Raw genomic sequence first — 23,895 nt, 5'->3', positions numbered from 1 at the left:
CGGGGGGTCGGGGGACACTGCCTCTTACGGGGAAAGTAATTGGATTGCGTTACTGAGTTTGGCTAATCCCAAAGTTACATTACTGAATTACAATTTTGGACATGTAACTAACTTATTACATTTAGACAGTAACCTATCCAACCCTGCCTAAGTGTGATCTCTACAGCACGGAGACCGAGAGAAGAGAGCCAGCTGTGTGAAAGGGAGATAATGGATTCAGGGAGGTAGAGCTGAGAGGAGAGTGATGATTCTGGAAGAACCCTGGGGCAACAAACCATAGAGATCCTATTAAATTAGTATTTTAATTCCTAATTCAATGCTCTGCGATTAACTGAATTTCTGATGTTTTGACTGACCTTTTGACATACTATTCCTTATCCTGTAGATAAGATACTATTCCTTCTATATCTTGTAGCTTGTATTTGAACTAGACTGGTAGCATTTTATCATTATTTTACCAAGTTTTTGCCAACAACATCCCTGTCTCTTGCTGCAGCAGTATTTCTTATCCCATTTCCTACCAGAGACTGGCATGTTACAGAACTACTCAAAATAAACCAAGAGCTTAAAAAGCCAACTGATAAACTAACTGGAAGAATAGCGAACAGTATTCCACAGACCATGACTGTTCTACAAGGACCTGCATAAAAGCCAGAATCCATCCAGCCAGCCTGGCCCTCCAGGCCCTCCATCAAGACCGGGCAGAAACCCTCCAGAATCCAGAATCCATCCAGCCAGCCTGGCCCTCCAGGCCCTCCATCAAGACCGGGCAGAAACCCTCCACTACTGCCTCAAATAGCTGACCAATCAGCCCGTTACCATCCCATAGTAAACCTTCGGATAAAATTGTGTTTGACCAGATACATTTCTATTTTACTGTAACCAAATTGACAACAGGGCAGCACAGCTGGCCCTTAAATATACACGGAGAGCCAACATTAATAATATGCATGTAAATCTCTCATGGCTCAAAGTGGAGGAGAGATTGACTTCATCATTACTTGTTTTTGTAAGAAGTGTTGACATGCTGAATGCACTGAGGTGTCTGTTTTAAACTACTAGCGCACAGCTCAGACACCCATGCGTACCCCACAAGACATGCCACCAAAGATCTCTTCACAATCCCCAAGTCAAGAACCGATTATGGGATGTGCACAGTATTACATAGAGCCATGGGTACATGGAACTCTATTCAACTTTAGGAGACAGTCCTGGTGCTTGCTGGACTTTCTTGGGTGCCCTGAAGCCTTATTCACAACAATTGAACCGCTCTCCTTGAAGTTCTTGATGATCCGATAACTGGTTGATTTAGGTGCATTCTTTCAGGCAGCGATATCCTTGCCTGTGAAGCCTTTTTGTGCTAAGCAATGATGATGGCACGTGTTTCCTTGAAGGTAACCATGGTTGACAGAGGAAGAACAATGATTCCAAGCACCACCCTGCTTTTGAAGTTTCCAGTCTGTTATTCGAACTCAATCAGCATGACAGAGTGATCTCTAGCCTTGTCCTCGTCAACACTCACACCTGCCTTAACGAGAGAATCACTGACATGATGGCAGCTGGTCCTTTTGTGGCAGGGCTGAAATGCAGTGGAAATGTTTTTTGGGGATTCAGTTCATTTGCCTGGCAAAGAGGGCCTTTGCAATTAATTGCAATTCATCTGATCACTCTTCATAACATTCTGGAGTATATGCAAATTGCCATCATGCAAACTGAGGCAGCAGACTTTGTGAAAATTAATATTTGTCTCATTCTCAAAACTTTTGGCCACGACTGTATACAGTACCAGTCAAAGGTTTGGACACACCTACTCATAATTTTTTTATTTTTTTTTCTACATTGTAGAAAAGTAGTGGACTTAATGTTGCGGCCTTGTCAGCAGCTAATGGGCATCCTTAATAAAAACAATACAAATACTACAGTAGACTCTTCCTACATCCCACTGCAGCAAGGACACAGAGGACAGACTGAATGACCACTGAACAACCCCTACAGCACACGCTCACACACTTACATGGGTGAGTGAAAGTACATAGCAAGTCACTCTCCATCTCCTCTGCAGATTCAACACAACACTCATTCACTCACACACGTACTTGCCATGCAAGGCATGCACAGGTTACGGGTTTCCTAAATGAGCTACAATTTCTCCCTGCGGATCTAATTATGGGGCGCATTCAGGATGTACTATTATCTTAGACCTGCTCCCCTCTCTACTCTTCAGGAGGCTGGAGGAAAACTCCTCTTAATGAACTCTGCAAATACTACTGACGGACATGCACAACTTTTCCCATTCAAATGAATCTAGGTTAAATATTAATGTACTGGTATTTCAGCAGTATCTAGGGCTAGAGGAAGTTATTGTATATCTATCTGGGGGTCGGGCAATGCTCTTCCTGTAGTTGAGTAGTGTGAAGGAGAAAACGGTAGAGGAGAGTTAACTTGGCAGCAAAACCAAAACAAGCCCTAGAGATCAGGAAGTGGCGGACTCTGGCGGGCTCTGACAAGGCATTAGCTCTGTGAGTGTGTTGTGTGAGTGTGTCTAAGTTTTGGCTGACTGCTGTGAAAGCAAGGCTCTCCAAGGGTGATACAGAGCACAGAATGGGTCAACACAACAGATGTCATTTCACATGACCTCCCAAAGTCATTTTATTTCAGCATGACATTTATCCCCACAATATTGACATCATCCATCAGTCAAATAAAAAAGGATATTATAAAAAAAGGATATAAAATACAATCCAATATAATCTATTTAAAATATGCTGTAACCTTGATTGTATCGGCTTGATTGAATCGACGAGTTCAGAATATACAGTTGAAGTCAGAAGTTTACATACACTTAGGTTGGAGTCATTAAAAGTCGTTCAACCACTCCACAAATTTCTTGCTAACAAACTATAGTTTTGGCGAGTCGGTTAGGACATCTACTTTGTGCATGACACAAGTAATTTTTCCAACAATTGTTTACAGACAGATTATTTCACTTATAATTCACTGTATCACAATTCCAGTGGGTCAGAAGGTTACATACACTATGTTGACTGTGCCTTTAAACAGCTTGGAAAATTCCAGAAAATGCTTCTGATAGGCCAATTGACATAATTTGTGTCAATTGGAGGTGTAACTGTGGATGTATTTCAAGGCCTACCTTCAAACTCAATGCCTCTATGCTTGGCATCATGGGAAAATCAAGAAATCAGCAAAGACCTCAGAAAAAAATCGTGGACCTCCACAAGTCAGGTTCATCCTTGGGAGCAATTTCCAAACGCCTGAAGGTACCATGTTCATTTGTACAAACAATAGTACGCAAGTATAAACACCATGGGACCACGCAGCCGTCATTTCGCTCAGGAAGGAGATGCGTTCTGTCTCCTAGACATTAATGTATTTTGGTGCAAAAAGTGCAAATCAATCCCAGAACAACAGCAAAGGACCTTGTGAAGATGCTGGAGGAAACGGGTACAAAAGAATCTGTATCCACAGTAAAACGAGTCCTATATCGACATAACCTGAAAGGCCGCTTGACAAGGAAAAAGCCACTGCTCCAAAACCTCCAGAAAAAAAGCCAGACTACGGTTTGTAACTGCACATAGGGACAAAGATTGTACTTTTTTGAGAAATGTCCTCTGGTCTGAGGAAACAAAAATAGAACTGTTTGGCCATAATGACCATTGTTATGTTTAGAGGAAAAAGGGGGAGGCTTGCAAGCCAAAGAACACCATCCCAACCGTGAATCACGGGGGTGGCAGCATCATGTTGTGGGGGTGCTTTGCTGCAGGAGGGACTGGTGCACTTCACAAAATAGATGGCATCATGAGGGAGGAAAATGATGTGGATATATTGAAGCAACATCTCAAGACATCAGTCAGGAAGTTAGAGCTTGGTCGCAAATGGGTCTTCCGAATGGACAATGACCCCAAGCATACTACGGCTTAAGGACAACAAAGTCAAGGCATTGGAGTGGCCATCCCAAAGCCCTGACCTCAGCCTATAGAAAATTTGTGGGCAGAACTGAAAAAGCACGTGCGAGCAAGGAGGCCTACAAACCTGACTCAGTTACACCAGCTCTGTCAGGAGGAATGGCCAAAATTCACCCAACTTATTGTGGGAAGCTTGTGGAAGGCTACCCGAAACGTTTGACCCAAGTTTAAGAATTTAAAGGTAATGCTACCAAATACTAATTGAGTGTATGTAAACTTCTGACCCACTGGGAAAATAAATAAAATAAATAAAAGCTGAAATCCTTCTCTCTACTATTATTCTGACATTTCACATTCTTAGAAAAAAGTGGTGATCTTAACTGGCCTAAAACATGCAATTTTTACTCGGATTAAATGTCAGGAGTTGTGAAAAACTGAATTTAAATGTATTTGGCTAAGGTGTATGTAAACTTCCGACTTTAACTGAACATTACCAGTCAAAGGTTTGGACACACCTACTCATTTAAGAGTTTTTCTTTATTTTTAAAATATTTTCGACATTTTCTACATGAAGACATCAAAACTATGAAATAACACATATGGAATCATGTAGTTACCAAAAACGTGTTAAACAAATCAAAATATATTTTAGATTCTTCAAAGTAGCCACACTTTGCCTTGATGACAGCTTTGCATTTTTCTCAACCAGCTTCATGAGGTAGTGACCTGGAATGCTTTCCCAACAGTCTTGAAGTTCCCACATATGCTGAGCACTTGTTGGCTGCTTTTCCTTCACTCTGCGGTCCAACTCATCCCAAACCATCTCCCAAACCTTACACAGCCTGGAGGTGTGTTTTGGGTCATTGTCCTGTTGTTGAAAAACAAACGATAGTCCCACTAAGCGAAAACCAGATGGGATGGCGTATCAGACCAAAGGACAGATTTCCACCGGTCTAATCTACATTGCTCGTGTTTCTTGGCCCAAGCAAGTCTCTTCTTCTTATTGGTGTCCTTTAGTAGTGGTTTCTTTACAACAATTCGACCATGAAGGCCTGATTTACGCAGTCTCTTCTGAACAGTTGATGTTGAGATGTGTCTGTTACTTGAACTCTGTGAGGTGCAGTCTGAGGTGCAGTTAATTGCCGATTTCTGAGTCTTGTAACTCTAATGAACTTATCTTCTGCAGCAGAGGTAACTGGGTCTTCCTTTCCTGTGGCAGTCCTCATGACAGCCAGTTTCATCATAGCGCTTGATGTTTTTTGCGACTGCACTTGAAGAAACTTTCAAAGTGCTTGAAATTTTCCAGATTGACTGACCATGTCTTAAAGTAATGATGGATTGTCGTTTCTTTTTGCTTATTTGAGCTGTTCTTGCCATAATATGGACTTGGTCTTTTACCAAATAGGGCTTTCTTCTGTATACCACCCCTACCTTGTTACAACACAACTGATTTGCACAAACACATTAAGAAAGAAAGAAATTCCACAAATTAACTTTTAACAAGGCACAAATGCATTACAGGTAACTACCTCATGAAGCTGGTTGAGAGAATGCCAAGAGTGTACAAAGCTGTCATCAAGGCAAAGGGTGGCTACTTTGAAGAATCTAAAATTTGTTTAACACAATGTAGAAAATAGTAAAAATAAAGAAGAACCCTGGAATGAGTAGTTGTGTCCAAACTTTTGACTGGTACTGTATGTTCTTAAAAATATAACATAATACCAATAACTTAATAATGCATGTCTGCCAAGGTGAAAAATACCAGCGGGCCAATACATTTGCTTGTCAAAGTGTGTGAAGTGTGTAATAACAAGAGAACGCTATTCTCTTCTTTCCACTGATAAAGACTTGGCGGTGAAAGAAACCCTGAAAATCAATACAGCCTCCAGAGGGAGAATGAAGACAATATGATGTAATTTCTTGCCAAAAGCAAGAGAATAGAGAAATGTTGAGAAGGTCAAATAGCTTTAGGTTAAGTGATTGATGCATGGGCTTTCTGCTTATGTCCAACAAACAACCACACTACTACGACTTTTGCCTTTCAACAATTGCCTATATTGGTATTCAGTGCTATTAAGCTGTTGTGGACAATATTTCCAAACTAAAGCTCAATAGTTATCAAAACCTTGAAGACTACTCCAAAAGAGTCTGTGCTGGATTTCTGATGTTTCTACACTTGCTTTTTCCATGACATAGACAGACCAGGTGAATCCAGGTGAAAGCTATGATCCGTTATTGATGTCACTAAATCCACTTCAATCAGTGTAGATGAAGGGGAGGAGACAGGTTAAATAAAGATTTTTTTAAACCTTGAGACAATTGAGACATGGATGGTGTATGTGTGCCATTCAGAGGGTGAATGGGCAAGACAAAATATTGAAGTGCCTTTGAACGGGGTATGGCAGTATGTGCCAGGCGCACCAGTTTGTGCTAAGAACTGCAATGCTGCTGGGTTTTTCATGCTTAACAGTTTCTGTGTGTATCAAGAATGGTCCACCACCCAAAAGCCATCCAGCCAACTTGAAACAACTGTGGAAAGCATTGGAGTCAACATGGGCCAGCATCCCTGTGGAACAGTTTCGACACCTTGTAGAACGCAATATTAGGAAGGGTTCTTAATGTTTTGTACACTCAGTGTATAGTGGGGTTGTATTAGCTGCTGAAGAAGTGCAGCAGCCCACTGATTATGGAGCAGAGTAGGAAGCTCTCAAAGAACAAGTAGTAGGAAAAAGTTTAATCAGAAGGTGTTTATCACAGAGAGAATCTAATTTACAAATCCAAACTTTCTCTTTCTCTCTCTGTTGTACATTAAATAAACCCTGCTGTGTTCTTCATCCACTCAGAAACTATGTTGGGTGGCTATTTAGCTCTTGTGTACAAAGTCACAGTCACACATACACGCGCACGTATGCTGATACATACAGACATCTCTTCCCATGCCTGCTCATATTAGGACAGAGGCTCAGGGCCGTGTGTATACCGCAACAAAAATAAGGTCAATGGGAAACATTAGCGAAAACTATGGATCCCCAACTCAATTCAAAAACTGTAGTTTCCCTTTACCTTGACCCTTGGGCCAGGGGAATAATCTTATTAAAGTCTTTAAAAGCAAAGGAAAAAAAATATACAATAAAATATGGTACTTATAGAATTAAAACATTTTCTGTTGATTAATGCTTGAGGGTGAATCAGTGGACCTGGAGGTACTTGCTGGGCTGCCATCACATCCCTGGACCAGCATCTCTGTGTATCAGTCTCAGCAAGGGACGAGGCCTGAGCCAGACCCAAACCACAGACCCATGAGCTCTAGCAGAGGGAGGGGCCGGAGAGACCAACCCCTCTGAAGAGAGTTTCCCCCAGATGTAGGGGTCAGAGAGGGGGCTAGAGGGAGCTCTGTGTCCTGATAAAGGCTGTCCTTTCACTGTGGCAGTCTAGGTCTTCGATGTCCGATTCAGAGCCCCCCAGTGTTACCTGGTCCTCGTCCCTCCACACAGTGGGGATCCCCTTATAAGACACCCTGCCCTGCCTTTCCCAGCCCAGCCCCAGGCCGAAGCCAAAGCCCACACGGATGCCCCCCGAGACCCCTCCCCCTGTCTCCACAGAGTGCAGTTTGGTCCTCCGGACCCAGGGGGCGCCACCAGAGCGCAGCTGCAGCAGGAGGAAGACGCCGGCGAAGGCTGCCAAAATGAAGGCACAGCTGAGCACTGCAAGCAGGGTAACCAGAGGAGAGGACAGGCCCAGGTTAGGCCCTGGAGGCTCTCCCTCTTCCCCCTGCTCTGACCCCACTGGGCTCTCCCCTGGTCCACTCCTCTCTCCCTGGAGGACTTGGCCAGTTGGGGACTTGCGCTGGACTTGGTTCTGGTGCAGGCAGGCGGTGAGGACCAGGTGACTGTGAGGGGGGCAGGAGAGGCAGTCGTTGGGCCCGGAACCGGAGCAGGTGAGGCAGGCAGGGTGGCAGGGCAGGCAGGCCTGGACGGAGGACAAGTCCACCCAGTTGTCCAGGGACAGGTTGAGGAGCTGGGGGCCCGTGGTGAAGCCGGGGGGGCAGAGCTTCACACAACCCTGCAGGAACAGGGAGAAGCCTGGGCTGCACTCTGGATAGGGGGAGAAAGGGGAAGAGGGAAAGAGAAAAAGGACAAGATGAGAGAGAGAGTGAAAAAGCGAGATGATACACATACAAAGGGGGATGAGGTGCTGCTTTTCTGAGCAGTCAGTGGGGACAAACGCTCGTACATAGACCCCCACACAAAAAGGCAAAAACATGCCTGAAACCTTTTAACAGTCCTGCCATATGCATGAGAAGCCCACATCCACATGCTGAGTGTCACCAAGAGGCTTCTGACCCCATCTGCCTCCTCTCAGCCTCCCAAAACACAGCTGCTCTCCAACCCAACACCTCTCTCAATGTCATAGCCCTACTGCTGCCTGCCAGCCACTACTACATACCCTCTCTGCTTTTCTAAAGTGACACCACATATGTTGTTTTCTCACATATTTAGGGTGATGCATATTCATAGCTGGCGTACAAGAGTCACAGCATCACGATAAGCGAGACATTTAACTTTCAAATGAGTTTGGCTTGACATTAAATGTGTATTCATGGTTTTGCGCAGCCCTCAAACTAGACACTCTGAATATATTATGACCTGAGCTAGGTTAGATAACTTCATAAGTAGGTCAAGTAAGTGAATACTGTCCATAGCAATGAGCAAGGAACTCAACATGTCCCATCCTCAGTACCAGCAGTTACCTATGGAGGACGCTGTCTCAATGTGTAAAGAGAGTAGGAATCTTAGTGCTAGCTAGCTGTCTCAGTGTGTCTCACCTATGCAGATCTGCTGGGCGTCGAAGGTCTTGCAGCTGTTGTTGGACGGCCGGGGGAAGTCAGGAGACAAGGGGTTAATGGAGCTGGAGCCTGTACCGTACAGGATCAGAGTAAACTGACTCAACACACCTGAGAGAGGGGGAGGAGAGAAAGGAGGGAGGAGAGAGGAGAGGAAGAGAGAGAGAGTGAACACATTTCAAACTCAAGAGAGAGGAGAAAGAAGAACAGAGAGAATGAACAATTCAATACCCCCAAGAGGAGAGAGGTAGACTGGGTGAGTGTGTCAGAGAGATAGTAATATAATGATGAGGAGAAGGAAGAGGGAAGAGGTAGGTGAGCTGACTGACAAACCAAGGGAGAGGAGAAGAAAGGCTGACTAAGAACATCTGAGAGAGAGAGAGAGAGAGAGAGAGAGAAAGAGAGAGAGAGAGAGGTAACTGCACACCCTAATTGACAAACAAACAAACCAAAACAAAGGCAGTCTTCTCATGCTTTGTTAATTTCAAAAACGTTTTGACTCAATTTGTCATAAGGGTCTGCTATACAAATTGATGGAAAACGGGGTTGGGGGAAAACATACAACATTATAAAATCCATGTACACAAACAACAGGTGTCTGGTTAAGATTGGCAACATTTCTTTCCCAATGGCTGTGGGGTGAGACAGGGATGCATCCCCACCCTCTTCAACATATACAGTGCATTCGGAAACTATTCAGAACCGTTCCCTTTTTCCACATTTTGCTACGTTACAGCCTCATTCTAAAATGCATTAAATTTAAAAAAATCCTCAATCTACACACACTACCCCATAATGACAAAACGAAAACAGAAATACCTTAGATAAGTATTCAGACCATTTGCTATGAGACTCGAAATTGAACTCAGGTGCATCCTGTTTCCATTGATCATCCTTGAGAGATGTTTCTACAACTTGATTGGAGTCCACCTGTGGTAAATTAAATTGATTGGACATGATTTGGAAAGGCACACACCAGTCTATATAAGGTCCCACAGTTGACAGTGCATGTCAGAGCAAAAACCAAGCCATGAGGGGGCTCGCGAGTGGCACAGTTGTCAAAGGCACTGCATCTCAGTGCTAGTGGCGTCACTACAGACCCTGGTTCGATTCCAGGCTGTATTACAACCGGCCGTGGTTGGGAGTCCTATAGGGCAGCGCACAATTGTCCCAGCGTCGTCTGGGTTAGGGTTCGGCCGGGGTAGGCCATCATTGTAAATAAGAATTTGCTCTTAACTGACTTGCCTAGTTAAATAAAACAAATAAAAATTAAATGAGGTCGAAGGAATTGTCCGTAGAGCTCTGAGGCAGGATAGTGTTGAGGCACAGACCTGGGTAAGGGTACAAAAAATGTGTGCAGCATTGAAGGTCCCCAAGAACACAGTGGCCTCCATCATTGTTAAATGGAAGAAGTTTGGAACCACCTGAGTAATCGGGGGAGAAGGTCCTTGGTCAGGGAGGTGACCAAGAACCCGATGGTCACTCTGACAGAGCTCCAGTTCCTCTGTGGAGATGAGAGAAACTTCCAGAAGGACAACCATCTCTGCAGCAGTCCACCAATCAGGCCTTTATTTGGGCTCCCGAGTGGTGCAGCAGTCTAAGGCACTGCATCTCAGTGCTACAGGTGTCACTACAGACCCTGGTTCGATCCCGGGCTGTATCAGGAGTCCCATAGGGCGGCGCACAATTGACCCAGCATAGTCCGGGTTAGCGGAGGGTTTGGCCGGGGTAGGCCGTCATTGTAAAATAATAATTAGTTCTTAACTGACTTGCCTATTTAAATAAAGGTTAAATTAAATTAAATAAAAAAATACAATTATGGTAGAGTGACAGCCTGCTTGGAGTTTGCCAAAAGGCACCTAAAGGACTCTCAGACCATGAGAAACAGGATTCTCTGGTCTGATGACACCAAGATTGAAATCTTTGGCCTGATTGCCAAGTGTCACGTCTGGAGGAAACCTGGCACCATCTCTACAGTGAAGCATGGTGGTGGCAGCATCATGCTGTGGGGATGTTTTTCAGCGGCAGGGACTGGGAGACTAGTCAAGATTGAGGGAAAGTTGAACGGAGCACAGTACAGAGAGATCCTTGATGAAAACCTCCTCCAGACCGCTCAGGACCTTAGACTGGGGTGATGGTTCACCTTCCAACAGGACAACGTCCCTAAGCACAAAGCCAAGACAACACAGGAGTGGCTTCGGTACAAGTCCCTGAATGTCCTTGAGTTGCCCAGCCAGAGCCCGGATTTGAACCCGATCCAGCATCTCTGGAGAGACCTGAAAATAGCTGTGCAGCGACGCTCCACATCCAACCTGACAGAGTTTGAGAGGATCTGCAGAGAAGAATGGGAGAAACTCCCGAAATACAGGTGTGCCAAGCTTGTAGCGTTATACCCAAGAAGACTCGAGGCTGTAATCACTGCCAAAGGTGCTTCAACAAAGTACTGAGTAAAGGGTTTGAATACTTATGTAAATGTGATATTTCAGTATTTTTTTTATTTATACATTTACAAAAAACAGCTTTTGCTTTGTCATTATGGGGTATTGTGTGTAGATTGATAAGGCTGTAACGTAACAAAATGTGGGAAAAGTTAAGGGGTCTGAATACTTTCCAAATGCACTGTAAATCTCAGTAAGACAAAAAATAATAGTGTTCCAAAAAAGGTCCAGTTGCCAGGATCGCAAATACAAATTTCATCTAGACACCGTTGCACTAGAGCACACAAAAAAAATACATACCTCGGCCTAAACATCAGCGCCACAGGTAACTTCCACAAAGCTCTGAACAATCTGAGAGACAAGGCAAGAAGGGTCTTCTACGCCATCAAAAGGAACATCAAATTCGACATACCAATTCGGATCTGGCTAAAAATACTTGAATCAGTTTTAGAACCCATTGAATTGTTAGATACTACTGCACTGTTGGAGCTAGGAACACAAGCATTTCGCTACTCCCGCAATAACATCTGCTAAATATGTGAATGTGACCAATACAATTTGATTTGATTTGATGAACACTTTATGGTTATGATGTCTGGAGTCCGCTCACCAACCAAGAATTCACAAAATGGGACAAACACCAAATTGAGACTCTGCATACAGAATTCTGCAAAACTATCCTCCCTGTACAACGTAAAACACCAAATAATGCACGCAGAGCAGAATTAGGCCGATACCCGCTAATTATCAAAATTCAGAAAAGAGCTGTTGAAATCTGCAACCACCTAAAAGGAAGCGATTCCCAAACCTTACCAAAACAAAGCCATCACCTACAGAGAGATGAACCTGGAGAAGAGTTCCCATACGCAAGCTGGTCCTGGGGCTCGGTTCACAAACACAAACAGACGCCACAGAGTCCCAGGATAGCAACACAATTAGACCCAACCAAATCATGAGAAAACAAAAATATAATTACTTGACCCATTGGAAAGAATAAACCAAATAACTGAGCAAACTAGAATGCTATTTGGCCCTAAACAGAGAGTACACAGTAGAAGAATACCTGACCACTGTGACATACCCAAAATTAAGGAAAGCTTTGACCATGTTTAGACTCAGTGAGCATAGCCTTGCTATTGAGAGAGGTCGCCGAAGGCAGACCTGGCTCTCAAGAGAAGACAGGCTATGTGCACATTGCCCACAAAATGAGGTGGAAACTGAGCAGCACTTCCTAACCTCCTGCCAAATGTATGACCATATTAGAGACACATATTTCCCTCAGATTACACAGACCCACAAAGAATTCGAAAACAAATCCTATTTTGATAAAATCCCATATCTATTGGGTGAAATACTTCTTGTTGCAACAAGAAAAAGGCAACAAGTGAAGAACAAACACCATTGTAAATACAACCCATATTTCTGTTTATTTATTTTCCCTTTTGTACTTTAATTATTTGTACATTGTTACAACACTGTATTTAGCCATAATATGACATTTGAAATGTCTCTATTCCTTTGGAACTTTTGTGAGTGTAATGTTTACTGTTCATTTTCTATTTCACTTTTTTTATTATCTATTTCACTTACACAATGTAAACATATGTTTCCCATGCCAATAAAGCCCTTTGAATTGAGAGAGAGAGAGAGAGAGAGAGAGAGAGAGAGAGAGAGAGAGAAGGCGAGTGAAGTGATATAGTGTGGACAGGAATAAGGATGAAGAGGAGGTGGAGGGAGTAGAGAGAAGCACTCATCTTATTTCCCCTGCTACACTGAGACTGCAACAAACAACATCAGAGAAGAGGAGGACGGAGCATCTGGTGTATGTGAGGAGGGGTATGAAGGTACACATGTCCTGTTACCATAGTCGTGCCCTTGTTCTGAGACGTTCTCTATCTCCAGGGTCCACTCCCCTCGAGGGTCCTCATCCCACGAGTGGGTGGTCATGAAGGCCCAGTCATTAAATCCCTCTGATGAGTAGTCTTTAGGCCTGAAAAGAGGGAAAGCGAGAGAGAGGGGGGAGATAGAAAGAGACATAGGGAGGGAGAGCGAGGGGGAGAGAGAAAGTGAGGGAGCGAGAGAAGGAGGGGTAGAGAGAGAGAGAGGGAGAGGGGGGGATAGAGAGAGACATAGGGAGAGAGTGCAAGGGGGAGAGTGAAAGAGGGGGAGAGAAAGAGGAGGGGATAGAAAGAGAGACAGGAGGAAGAGAGAGAGGGAGAGGGAGAGGGGGAAGAGAGAGAGGGCGAAGGGATAGAGAGAGAGGGGGAGAGAGAGCGGGGGGAGACAAAGATAGAGGGGGAGAGAGAAAGAGAGAGAAACAGAGACAGAGAGACAAAAACAGAGCGAGAGAAACAGAGAGAGAGAAACAGAGAGACAAAACAGAGAGAGAGAAATAGAGAGTAGTTAGGGTTCAGAGCCGAAAACATTCATCTCATAGCAACCGCCCTGAACAGTGCAGGGCTCTTCAAGAACAATACCTCCCAGACTGGCTGTCAAAAATACACAGCACTTCAAGCGAACAGAGATGAAAAACAACAAGCACTGCATGTGTTTTTCTGTGAACGTGTGTATGTTTACCTGGGGGGATTGTGTATCTAGCGGACTGATACTGTATGAGGTTGATGAGGTTTCCTTTGTATTTCTACAGTAGATGTGTGCGTGTGAGAGTACCTGGGTGCCAGCAGGGTAGAGCGTGTCCCTAGGGGGCTGATGAGGTGTATAGCCAGGTTTCCTCTGTGGTTGTAGGAGAGAGTGAGGCGGGCCTGGACGTGCTCCAGAGAGCTGACATACTCTGGTTTGCCCCAGCAGGCGTCCAATGTCTTACTGAACAGCAGCCGGCTGCTTATGTCCCTAGGCTCTGAGAGCATGGTGAGAACACACTGGTGCTGTGGGTCCACACTTGTCCAGTTCTGAGCCAGGGCCACCATGGCCCCCGCATCCAGCAGACCATACCCATACGAATGACTCACTGGGAAACAGAAAAAGCATGAGAGAAGTTATGAAGAGTCCAGTGAGTCCATTTATCATGTAGTTCAGTTATCCAAGGCATGTCCAATGAGAGCTTTCCTGTTACCTCTGCGACCCACTCCATTGGTACTCCAGTCGTCCGTGCTGAGGTGGGCAGGGTGAGAGGTTCTCACCACCAGGTGCTGCATGTCCCTCCATGTCAGGTTCATACTATACAGAGACAGACGAAGATATATTTATTCTTATGTTAGAGATATTCTAATAAAAGAAAGGAGAGCTTAACAGAGATAATCTAGTGAGTGAGATATCCCTCCATATCAGGTTCATACTACAGGCAGATAGGAAAGATAAAAGACATACAATACAAAAAAGATGGATACAATCCCCACTAGAGGCCTGAGAGATATATCAGGTACATGTCGGTCCCACAGCTGTGAAATGGACGTGGTCCATAATGTTTTAATAGCAGTGTCCAGTAACAGCACCATTATAAAGGTAGCCATAAACACTGGTGTTTAATGGTGAGAAAACACAGTAAAACCTCATAGTAGGATAACAGGGTACTGTACTGTACAGCAAGCTGAGCTGAAATATTTCCCTCAGTGGTACCGCTCTTTTTCAACTGTCTTCGTAATTTCGGGGCAGATCACGTGGTCAGGCCAGCTGTGTGAACTTGGCGCTACCCACAGTGGAGCACCAGTAAAGCAGTCAGTAATGACAACTAGCCTTCATGTAGCTCTTAATGATTTTGTTCTTGGAGGATGCTGGGACAGGTCACATTGCACTAAGTACAAGGGCCATATTAAATCTCTCCAGCTGATTTAGCGGAGGTAGATAGGTAGGGCTGAGTGGACTAGACGTTAAGGGAGCATATGCCTTTGTAGTGAGCAGAGAAAAGGAGGACTGCGGGCGAAGATAATCAAACCATGAATCACATGGGTTTACTGCTCACCTCGCTGCTCGCCGCCGTGGGCCGTGCCAAGACAAAAATAGAAGCAATAGAACCACTCCGCAGCGCGACAGCAGTAGAGGCAGCAGCAGACTCTCACCTCAACAACCTTCCACATCCACACACTCCCTCCATCAGCATTCATGTCTCACACGCTCTCATGTGTTATTAATAGACATGAAACTCCATCCAATCAATGTCACCTCGCCGGAAAAACAGTGCTCTCCCTATTAAATGATTCCATCTACATGAATTCCATCTCCTGAGGAAATACAAGTTGCCCTGTTATTGCTCTCTCTGGGGAAATGATCTACACTTTGGATAATTATTGGGTTTGGACTGTCATTGTCTGTATATTGAAGCAAACTTCCTCCATCCCTTCACAATGCCCTTCACTGTTGCTGCAGTGGATGGAGTATTGGCAATGACTACCAGTATGCAGTACATGTTTGTGTATGTGCAATGCTTGAGTTGGACTGAAATAGGTGCCGGTACCCGTTTTGAGTACCAGTACTGTTTATATTTAGGCGCAGGAGCTCCACAATACTTGTGAGGTAATATTCTATAAGAGGAACAGAAGCTCAAGCAGTAGAGCATTTAGGTGTCGGTACTCAGCTCTGGTGTGCTCCTGCCCAAGTCAAGCACTGTGTATGTGTGTATGTGGGAGGGGGGAGTGTGTTTGACAGTGGCTGTATCTCAAAAGGTTCCAAATGGGTTCTTTGCGGAGGGATAGAGTTTTTACCAAGAACCGTTTTTAGCAGAAGAAGCCTTTTAAGAAGACGAGGGATCTTGTAAAGGCAAAGTGTTCTACCTAGAACCTTTAACATCATATTATACAATGGGTGGGTCTAATCCTGAATGCTGATTGGTTAGAACTGCATTCCAGCCCGTGTCTATTCCACAAGTTACCACCAGCTAAATCTATGATGTAAAAAACGCCTATTTACTCTGTTCCATCTCACTACGCAATCCACTGTCTCATCAGCCCAGCCAAGCTATTTATAAACTAGATCTCCACTATAAAAAGCATCTAGACATTATCTCACATTTCATTTAGACTAACATTTAGTTTTCAACAGCGGAGATTTGTATAAACCTTGCTGTCTGTCTCGCCTGACATTTGCAACATTATTTCAATATTCAAATTCGATCTCCAGCTGTCCAATAGTAATGAATGTGTCGGGATGAGACGCACAGACAGGCATCTGGACGTTCTCATTCAGTCAAAATCATAAATCAGCTGGCATAATTTTTATGGATATGTACAAAGAAATGTCAATTGAAAAAAGGTCAAACGAAACGAAGTGCTGCTAGTTTGCAGTCTTTCCAGCTTCAGTTTGAAGTGATTGTGTTAGCTGTGTTGTTGGCTAGCGCCTCTGAACAACAGTGAGCACATTTTCTATGCCAGGCGAAATCGCGCCTCATTAGCTCATTGTTATGGATGCATCCAAATAAATGTCACTAGAAAACTAAACAAATGCAAATGCAGCTACTTTGCTGTTATTCTGTCTGTAAGTTAGCCATAGTTGGCTAGATAGCAAGCCAGTATGACAATGGAACATTTAGAATGAACGACTGGGTCGTGTCCATAGATACATAACAAAAAGACTGAACGATTGGGTCTCATTTCTAGCAACCGAACCGATAGAACAAATGACCAGCCGGCTTGGGTAGCAAACCTAGATTTGTGACGGGGCTATATCTTGTGGAAGGATGAAATAGTATGAATAAATTAATCAAAATAACGGTTTTTATGAAAATAATTTGAATATGTTGGTAACCTGTTGTATAAAATTGATAATGCCCTCGAAGCCGGTGTTTGGAGAATATATTGGCAACAGCCGTGCCAATATATCCTCCAAACACCGGCTTCTTCGACTACCCAAACTACCCATCATCGGATTACTTTCGACTTCTAGAAAGTGTTTTACTCAATTATTTGGATCAATGTTGAGCTCACCTGTGATGTGATGAATTATAAATAGTAATTGCTATTAGCTCATTCATATTGTGATTTCTGTCTGCCGAGAGTTATGTAAATATGACCGCTTGTATTACGTCAATATTTCCTCAGTTAGCGCTAGGACTAATCTAGCTTACATTTTCCGGTTTGGATGATTGTGTATGCTGTTGCTACTTCTGTGGATATCTGAACATTGCATCCCAAAATAAACTTGTCACATTCAGGACATAACTTTGTAAGGACTGTGTATGTGCAAAAGGTTTCTGTGAAAAAACAGTGTGGCTAGCTCAAATGCTGACTGTTGCGTCAAACGAAACTGGACGTTAATCAAACCGGTTTGAGCGTACGCTGCAGGGACCACTGTACAATGATCACACACGTTTGTGGGTACGTGTGAAAAGGTTAAGAACAGTATCTTGCAGGATTCAGTAGTTGGAATTGTAAGAGACAGGAACCTTCCCGCTAGCCACGATTGTCTGAGATAATGGATGGGCTGGACATGCCGAGAGATGAGTTCGGATTGGTCTGCCATGTAGCATGCTTCTGCAATGAAGAAGTTGACTGAGTTTTGAAATCAGTGGAATTCCCGGTGGAAACAGTATGATGGCTAAGGAGATGGAGAAAATTCTGGAGTTTGCAAATTTGCGGAGGGAGTCGAAAAGAGAACACACAGAAGGCTGTTGTATAAAACACCTGTCTCTGGATTACATCTTCAAACTAAGGGCAACCATGACATCCGTGACAGAGAGTGAGAAGCGATGTATATGGGTAAGAGAGTCTAGCTAGCTACATTTTCAGATACTACATGTTCGAATTTTGTCAGAAAGTAATTTTCATTGCAAGTTAAAGCGTACTGCTAGCTAGCTAACATTAGTTGGCTGGCTCGCTAGCTAATGTTACGTTTATGATCTGTGTAGTAATATTATTTTGTATCTCAAAAAGCGATTTGCATTGCTAGTTATAGCCTAATGTTAGCTAGCTAGCTAACATTGAACCTAGTTGGTGAATTTCAGTTATCTGAAGATTCATGCATGGTAGTAACATTATGAGTTGGGATTATGGTTCACTGTTTAGCTAGCTACACATCTAAACAAAAGACTCCACTATGCAAGTAACCATTATCTGTACCGTTTACACCTTTGGTATCCTGTACATGTGACAAATAAACATTGATTTTATTTGATATAATGTGTGTTTACCAGAGACGGTAATGCGAATAACAACATGACCTGCACCAAAGTCAAATTAGGATATAACGTTAGGCCAACGAGACAGTGTCGAAGTTCTAACATTTTCCGGTAGAATGCCCTGCTTTTATTTTGTAACACTCACAACCGTAAGCTATTTTCTATAATTATCTTGCCATTAACTTGTAAATAATGATCTTGTTGTGAGTTTATTTTCCTGTAATAATGAATAATGAATAAAGTTAAGATGATGTCAGCTATGATATGATCATTATTTGAACTATCTAGCCAGCTAACAAGCTAGAAATGGACCTAAACATTGTTTAGAAAGTTGCTTTAAGTTGCCTGGTTTGCTAGATTGACATATCCTACATTCATTTTTAAACGAATGGGTTTGTTGGTGTTAAAATGCATGAGTTATGCTATTTTGGACCATCAGGCTGCTGATGTCATGTACTCTGTCGTTTTTGTGTTTATCATTTTTCATAATGACAACAACAAGTTTGATGTCAGACGACAATAGAATGTTCATGATGTCACTTCGACAACTGTCTACAGACATGTTCGATATACGTAGTCCTCTTGCTGCTCCGTAGGAAAGTACCATGGTCTTGTGGTGGATGCGAGCTTCGACTGGAAGCCAGTGGAGTGTGCGGAGGAGCGGGGTGACATGAGAGAACTTGGGAAGGTTGAAAACCAGGCAGGCTGCAGCGTTCTGGATAAGTTGCAGGGGTTTGATGGCACAAGCGGGGAGCCCAGCGAACAGCTAGTTGCAGTAATCTAAACGGGAGAGGACAAGTGCCTGGGTTAGGACTTGCGCCTCTTCCTGTGTGCGGTAAGGTTGTACTCTACTGATGTTGTAGAGCATGAACCTGCATTAGCAAGTCACTGCTTTGATGTTTGCAGGGTCATGCCAAGGTTCTTTGCACTCTGGCAGGGTGAAATATTTTTCTTGATTAAATTACATGGAAAACAATCACTTACAAACCACTTATTGTAAATGTACATTAGCGCATTGTACATAGGCTGGTCATCTAGGTTTGTACCTGTAGACTTTTCATCACCAAGATGAAAAACAATGCACAATACAGTAATTGAGTACATTGAGATATCAAGTGGTTTGTGATGATGTGGCTCAGTTGATAGAGCATTGTGTTTCCCATGCTAGAGTTGTGGGTTCAATTCCCTCGGGTGACCAGTATGAAAATGTATGCACTCACTACTGTAAGTGGCTCTGGATAAGAGTGCTACTAAAATGGAAAAGGAATGAATAGACCATCTCAGTTTTAACATAGAAATAAGTGGCATTTGCAAAGTATTTCAAGAAACTGGAAAACATATCAAGCAAGTGTTTATATTCCACAAGTATTATCAGATAAACTGTTTTGTACAGATAATTATCAGACTGAATTTACAATTGTTGGTAAACACTTAAATGAATTTAGTTAAAACATTTTCACAAAAGTAGTGTATTGGCCCCCACTCCAAAACTTATTCCTGTGGCTATGGATATTAGCCTTCCATAGAAATATTTGTATCAGTCTTTATTCCACAAATAAAGCGCCAATATTATAAACATAGACTGAACAAATACGTCTCCTCATCAAATGTTAACTAGTTCACCTAGTTAGCTGGATAGCTAGCCAGCAATGTAGTTAGGCTCTATCTAGCCAGCAAGGTAGTTAGACTAGCCAACAATCTGTGCTACTTAATGTGTGAACACTGGACTTCCTTGATACAAAAATAACACCCTTTGTCTTGGCCTATTATGTTTGTAGTCTTATTTAGTTTGCAATCAAAATATGCAATCTGCAAAAAGCAAGACAGTTGGCACATATCTGTCATTCAGGCCATTTGCATGCACACATGGAAAAATCAAAAGAAATCTGCCAAGACCTCAGAAAAAAACTGTAGACCTCCACAAGTCTGGTTCATCCTTGGGAGCAATTGCCAAACACCTGAAGGTACCATGTTCATCTGTACAAACAATAGTACGCAAGTATAAACACCATGCAGCTGTCATACCGCTCAGGAAGAAGATGCGTTCTGTCTCCTAGAGATGACCGTACTTTGGTGCGAAAAGTGCAAATCAATCCCAGAACAACAGCAAAGGACCTTGTGAAGATGCTGGAGGAAACAGGTACAAAAGTATCTATATCCACAGTAAAACGAGTCCTATATCGACATAACCTGAAAGGCCACTCAGCAAGGAAGAAGCCACTGCTCCAAAACCGCCATAAAAAAGCCAGACTACGGTTTGCAACTGCACATGGGGACAAAGATCGTACTTTTTGGAGAAATGTCCTCTGGTCTGATGAAACAAAAATAGAACTGTTTGGCCATAATGACCATCGTTATGTTTGGAGGAAAAAGGGGGAGGCTTGCAAGCCAAAGAACACCATCCCAACCGTGAAGCACAGGGGTGGCAGCATCATGTTGTGGGGGTGCTTTGCTGCAGGAGGGACTGGTGCACTTCACAAAATAGATGGCATCATGAGGGAGGAAAATGATGTGGATATATTGAAGCAACATCTCAAGACATCATTCAGGAAGATAAAGCTTAGTCGCAAATGGGTCTTCCGAATGGACAAGCATACTTCCAAAGTTGTGGCAAAATGGCTTAAGGACAACAAAGTCAAGGTATTGGAGTGGCCATCACAAAGCCCTGACAAAGCCTTGACCTCAATCCTATAGAAAATGTGTGGGCAGAACTGAAAAGGCATGTGCGAGCAAGGAGGCCTACAAACCCTACTCAGTTACACCAGCTCTGTCAGGAGGAATGGGCCAAAATTCACCCAACTTATTGTGGGAAGCTTGTGGAAGGCTACCCGAAACATTTGACCCAAGTTAAACAATTTAAAGGCACTGCTACCAAATACTAATTGAGTGTATGTAAACTTCTGACCCACTGGGAATGTGATGAAAGAAATAAAAGCTGAAATAAATCCTTCTCTCTACTATTATTCTGACATTTCACATTCTTAAAATAAAGTGGTGATCCTAACTGACCTAAGACAGGGAATTTTTACTAGGATTAAATGTCAGGAATTGTGAAAAACTGAGTTTAAATGTATTTGGCTAAGGTGTATGTAAACTTCCGACTTCAACTGTAGCTAACTAAATTAGAAGGTGTGTGACTAAAACTAGTGCGGCAAGCATTTTCCTGCGTGAATGTTTTCAGTCATCAGTGCATGCCATTTACATTTGAAATATACAGCTGATCCGTTTTGTATTGAATAACAGTGTAACTTACATTATAGTTTTAGAAATAAAACATTTTCATAATGAACAGCTAGCGTGTGCAAGCTCACGTTGGATCATGACTAGATGGAATCAAGCTTTTGTCAAATTTACGTCTATGCATTTTTTGCATTTTAGCTAACCCCTTTCCTAACCTTAACCTAATTATCCTAACCTGACACGTGTATTCTCCTAACTGCTGTGCAAATTATAAACCCGCTACGAAAAGTAAATTCTGACTAAAGTTGGATCCCTTCTAGCCATGACCCTCTCATTTTGTTAGTTTTCGAAAAGCCTTTCATCGTAATAGTAACATACAGTGCTTTCAGAAAGTATTCACATCCCTTGACTTATTCCCCATATTGTTGTGTTACAGCCTGAATTCAAAATGGATTAAATATATTTGTTCCCTCACCCATCTACACACAATACCCCATAATGACAAACTGAAAATATGTTTTTAGAAATTGTATTTAAAATGAAATACAGAAATATCTAATTTACACACCCCTGAGCCAATACTTTGTCAATACTTTGGCAGTGATTACAGTCTTTCTGGGTAAGTCTCAAAGAGCTTTCCACACCTGGATTGTGCAACATTTGTTGAACATTGCTAGACAACCATTTTCAGGTCTTGCCAAAGATTTTCAAGTCAAAACTGTAACTTGGCCACTCAGGAACATTCACTATCTTCTTGGTAAGAAACTCCAGTGTAGATTTGGACCTCTCCCAGGGTCTGGTGAAAATCAGACTGAACCAGGTTTTTCTCTATGATTTAGCCTGTGCTTAGCTCCATTCAGTTTTTTTTTTGTTATCCTGAAAAGCGCAACGATTACAAGCATACCCATAACCACTATGCTTGAAAATATGTAGATTGTTACTCAGTAATGTGTTGTATTGGATTTGCCCCAAACACAGCACTTTGTATTCATGTAACGGTTGTCGTCGGGAATAGAGGACCAAAACGCAGCAGGAATATGGATGCTCATCTTGTTATTTATTTTAAATCAAGAGAACACCAAAATAACAAAACGAAGAATGCATGAACAACAAAACAGTCTTGTCAGGCTCACACAGGCAAAACAAGAAACAATCTCTCACAACACTACACCAAACAATTACCCATATATAGGACTCTCAATCAGAGGCAACGAGAAAACACCTGCCTCCAATTGAGAGTCCAACCCCAATAAACTAGACAAAGAAATACAAAAGACTAGAGACCACATAGAAATACAAACCTAGAACATAACCCCAAAAACCCGGAAATAATAAATCAAACACCCTACTACATAAAACACCACCCCGGACCACATAAACAAAATACCCTCTGCCACGTCCTGACCAAACTACAATAACAAATAACCCTTATACTGGTCAGGACGTGACAATTCAGGACAAAATGTGAATTGCATTGCCATATTTTTTGCATTATTACTTTAATGCCTTGTTGCAAAAAGAATGGATGTTTTGGAATATTTGTATTCTGTACAAGCCTCCTTCTTTCACTCTGTCAATTAGGTTAGTATTGTGGAGTAACTACAATGTTGTTGATCCATCCTCAGTTTTCTCCTACCACAGCCATTAAACTCCATTCACTGTTTTAAAGTCACCATTGGCCTCATGGTGAAATCCCTGAGCGGTTTCCTTCCTCTCCGGCGACTGAGTTAGGAAGGTATTATATAAGTATTCAGACCCTTTGCTATGAGACTCAAAATTGAGCTCAGGTGCATCCTGTTTCCATTGATCATCCTTCAGATGTTTCTACAACTTGATTGGAGTCCAGCTGTGGTAAATTAAATTGATTGGACATGATTTGGAATGGCACAAACCAGGTCCCATAAGGTCCCATAGTTGACAGTGCATGTCAGAGCAAAAACCAAGCCATGGGGTCGAAGGAATTGTCCTTAGAGCTCCGAGACAGGATTGTGTCGAGGCACAGATCTGGGGAAGGGTACCAAAACATTTCTGCAGCGTGGAATGTCCCCAAGAACACAGTGGCCTCCATCATTCTTAAATGGAAGAAGTTTGGAACCACCAAGACTCTTCTTAAAGCTGGCAGCCCGGCCAAACTGAGCAATCAGGGTTGAAGGGCCTTGGTCAGGGAGCTGACCAAGAACCCGATGGTCACTCTGACAGAGCTCCGTAGTTCCTCTGTGGAGATGGGAAAACCTTGCAGAAGGAAAACCATCTCAGCAGCACTTCACCAATCAGGCCTTTATGGTAGAGTGGCCAGATGGAAGCCACTCCTCAGTAAAAGGCACATGACAGCTCAATTGGAGTTTGCCAAAAGGCACCTAAAGGACTCTGTGACCATTAGAAACAAGATTTTCTGGTCTGATTAAACTCTTTGGCCTGAATGCCAAGCACGTCTGGAGTAGGGTT

General features: G+C 43.0%; 1 protein-coding gene across 2 annotated transcripts in view; it reads right to left on the bottom strand.

Moving 5' to 3' along the window:
- Positions 1-2,619: 2,619 nt before the first annotated feature.
- The window catches only part of furinb (furin (paired basic amino acid cleaving enzyme) b), a 220,006-nt gene continuing 198,730 nt past the window's right edge, over positions 2,620-23,895 (bottom strand). For both annotated transcript variants that reach the window (XM_014125103.3, XM_082957299.1), the window contains exons 11-15: positions 14,278-14,381; positions 13,875-14,172; positions 13,067-13,194; positions 8,749-8,877; positions 2,620-8,017 (exon numbers count right to left, since the gene is read on the bottom strand). In XM_014125103.3, coding sequence (XP_013980578.3) covers positions 7,305-8,017; positions 8,749-8,877; positions 13,067-13,194; positions 13,875-14,172; positions 14,278-14,381 — 1,372 coding nt within the window. In that variant the 3' untranslated portion in view covers positions 2,620-7,304. The remainder of the gene's footprint in view (positions 8,018-8,748; positions 8,878-13,066; positions 13,195-13,874; positions 14,173-14,277; positions 14,382-23,895) is intronic.

This window comes from Salmo salar, chromosome 10, assembly GCF_965601325.2.
Source record: "Salmo salar chromosome 10, fSalSal1, whole genome shotgun sequence".
Taxonomy (NCBI): Eukaryota; Metazoa; Chordata; class Actinopteri; order Salmoniformes; family Salmonidae; genus Salmo; species Salmo salar.
The sequence above is the reverse complement of the archived record's forward strand: the minus strand, read 5'-3'. Positions and strand labels throughout refer to the sequence as shown.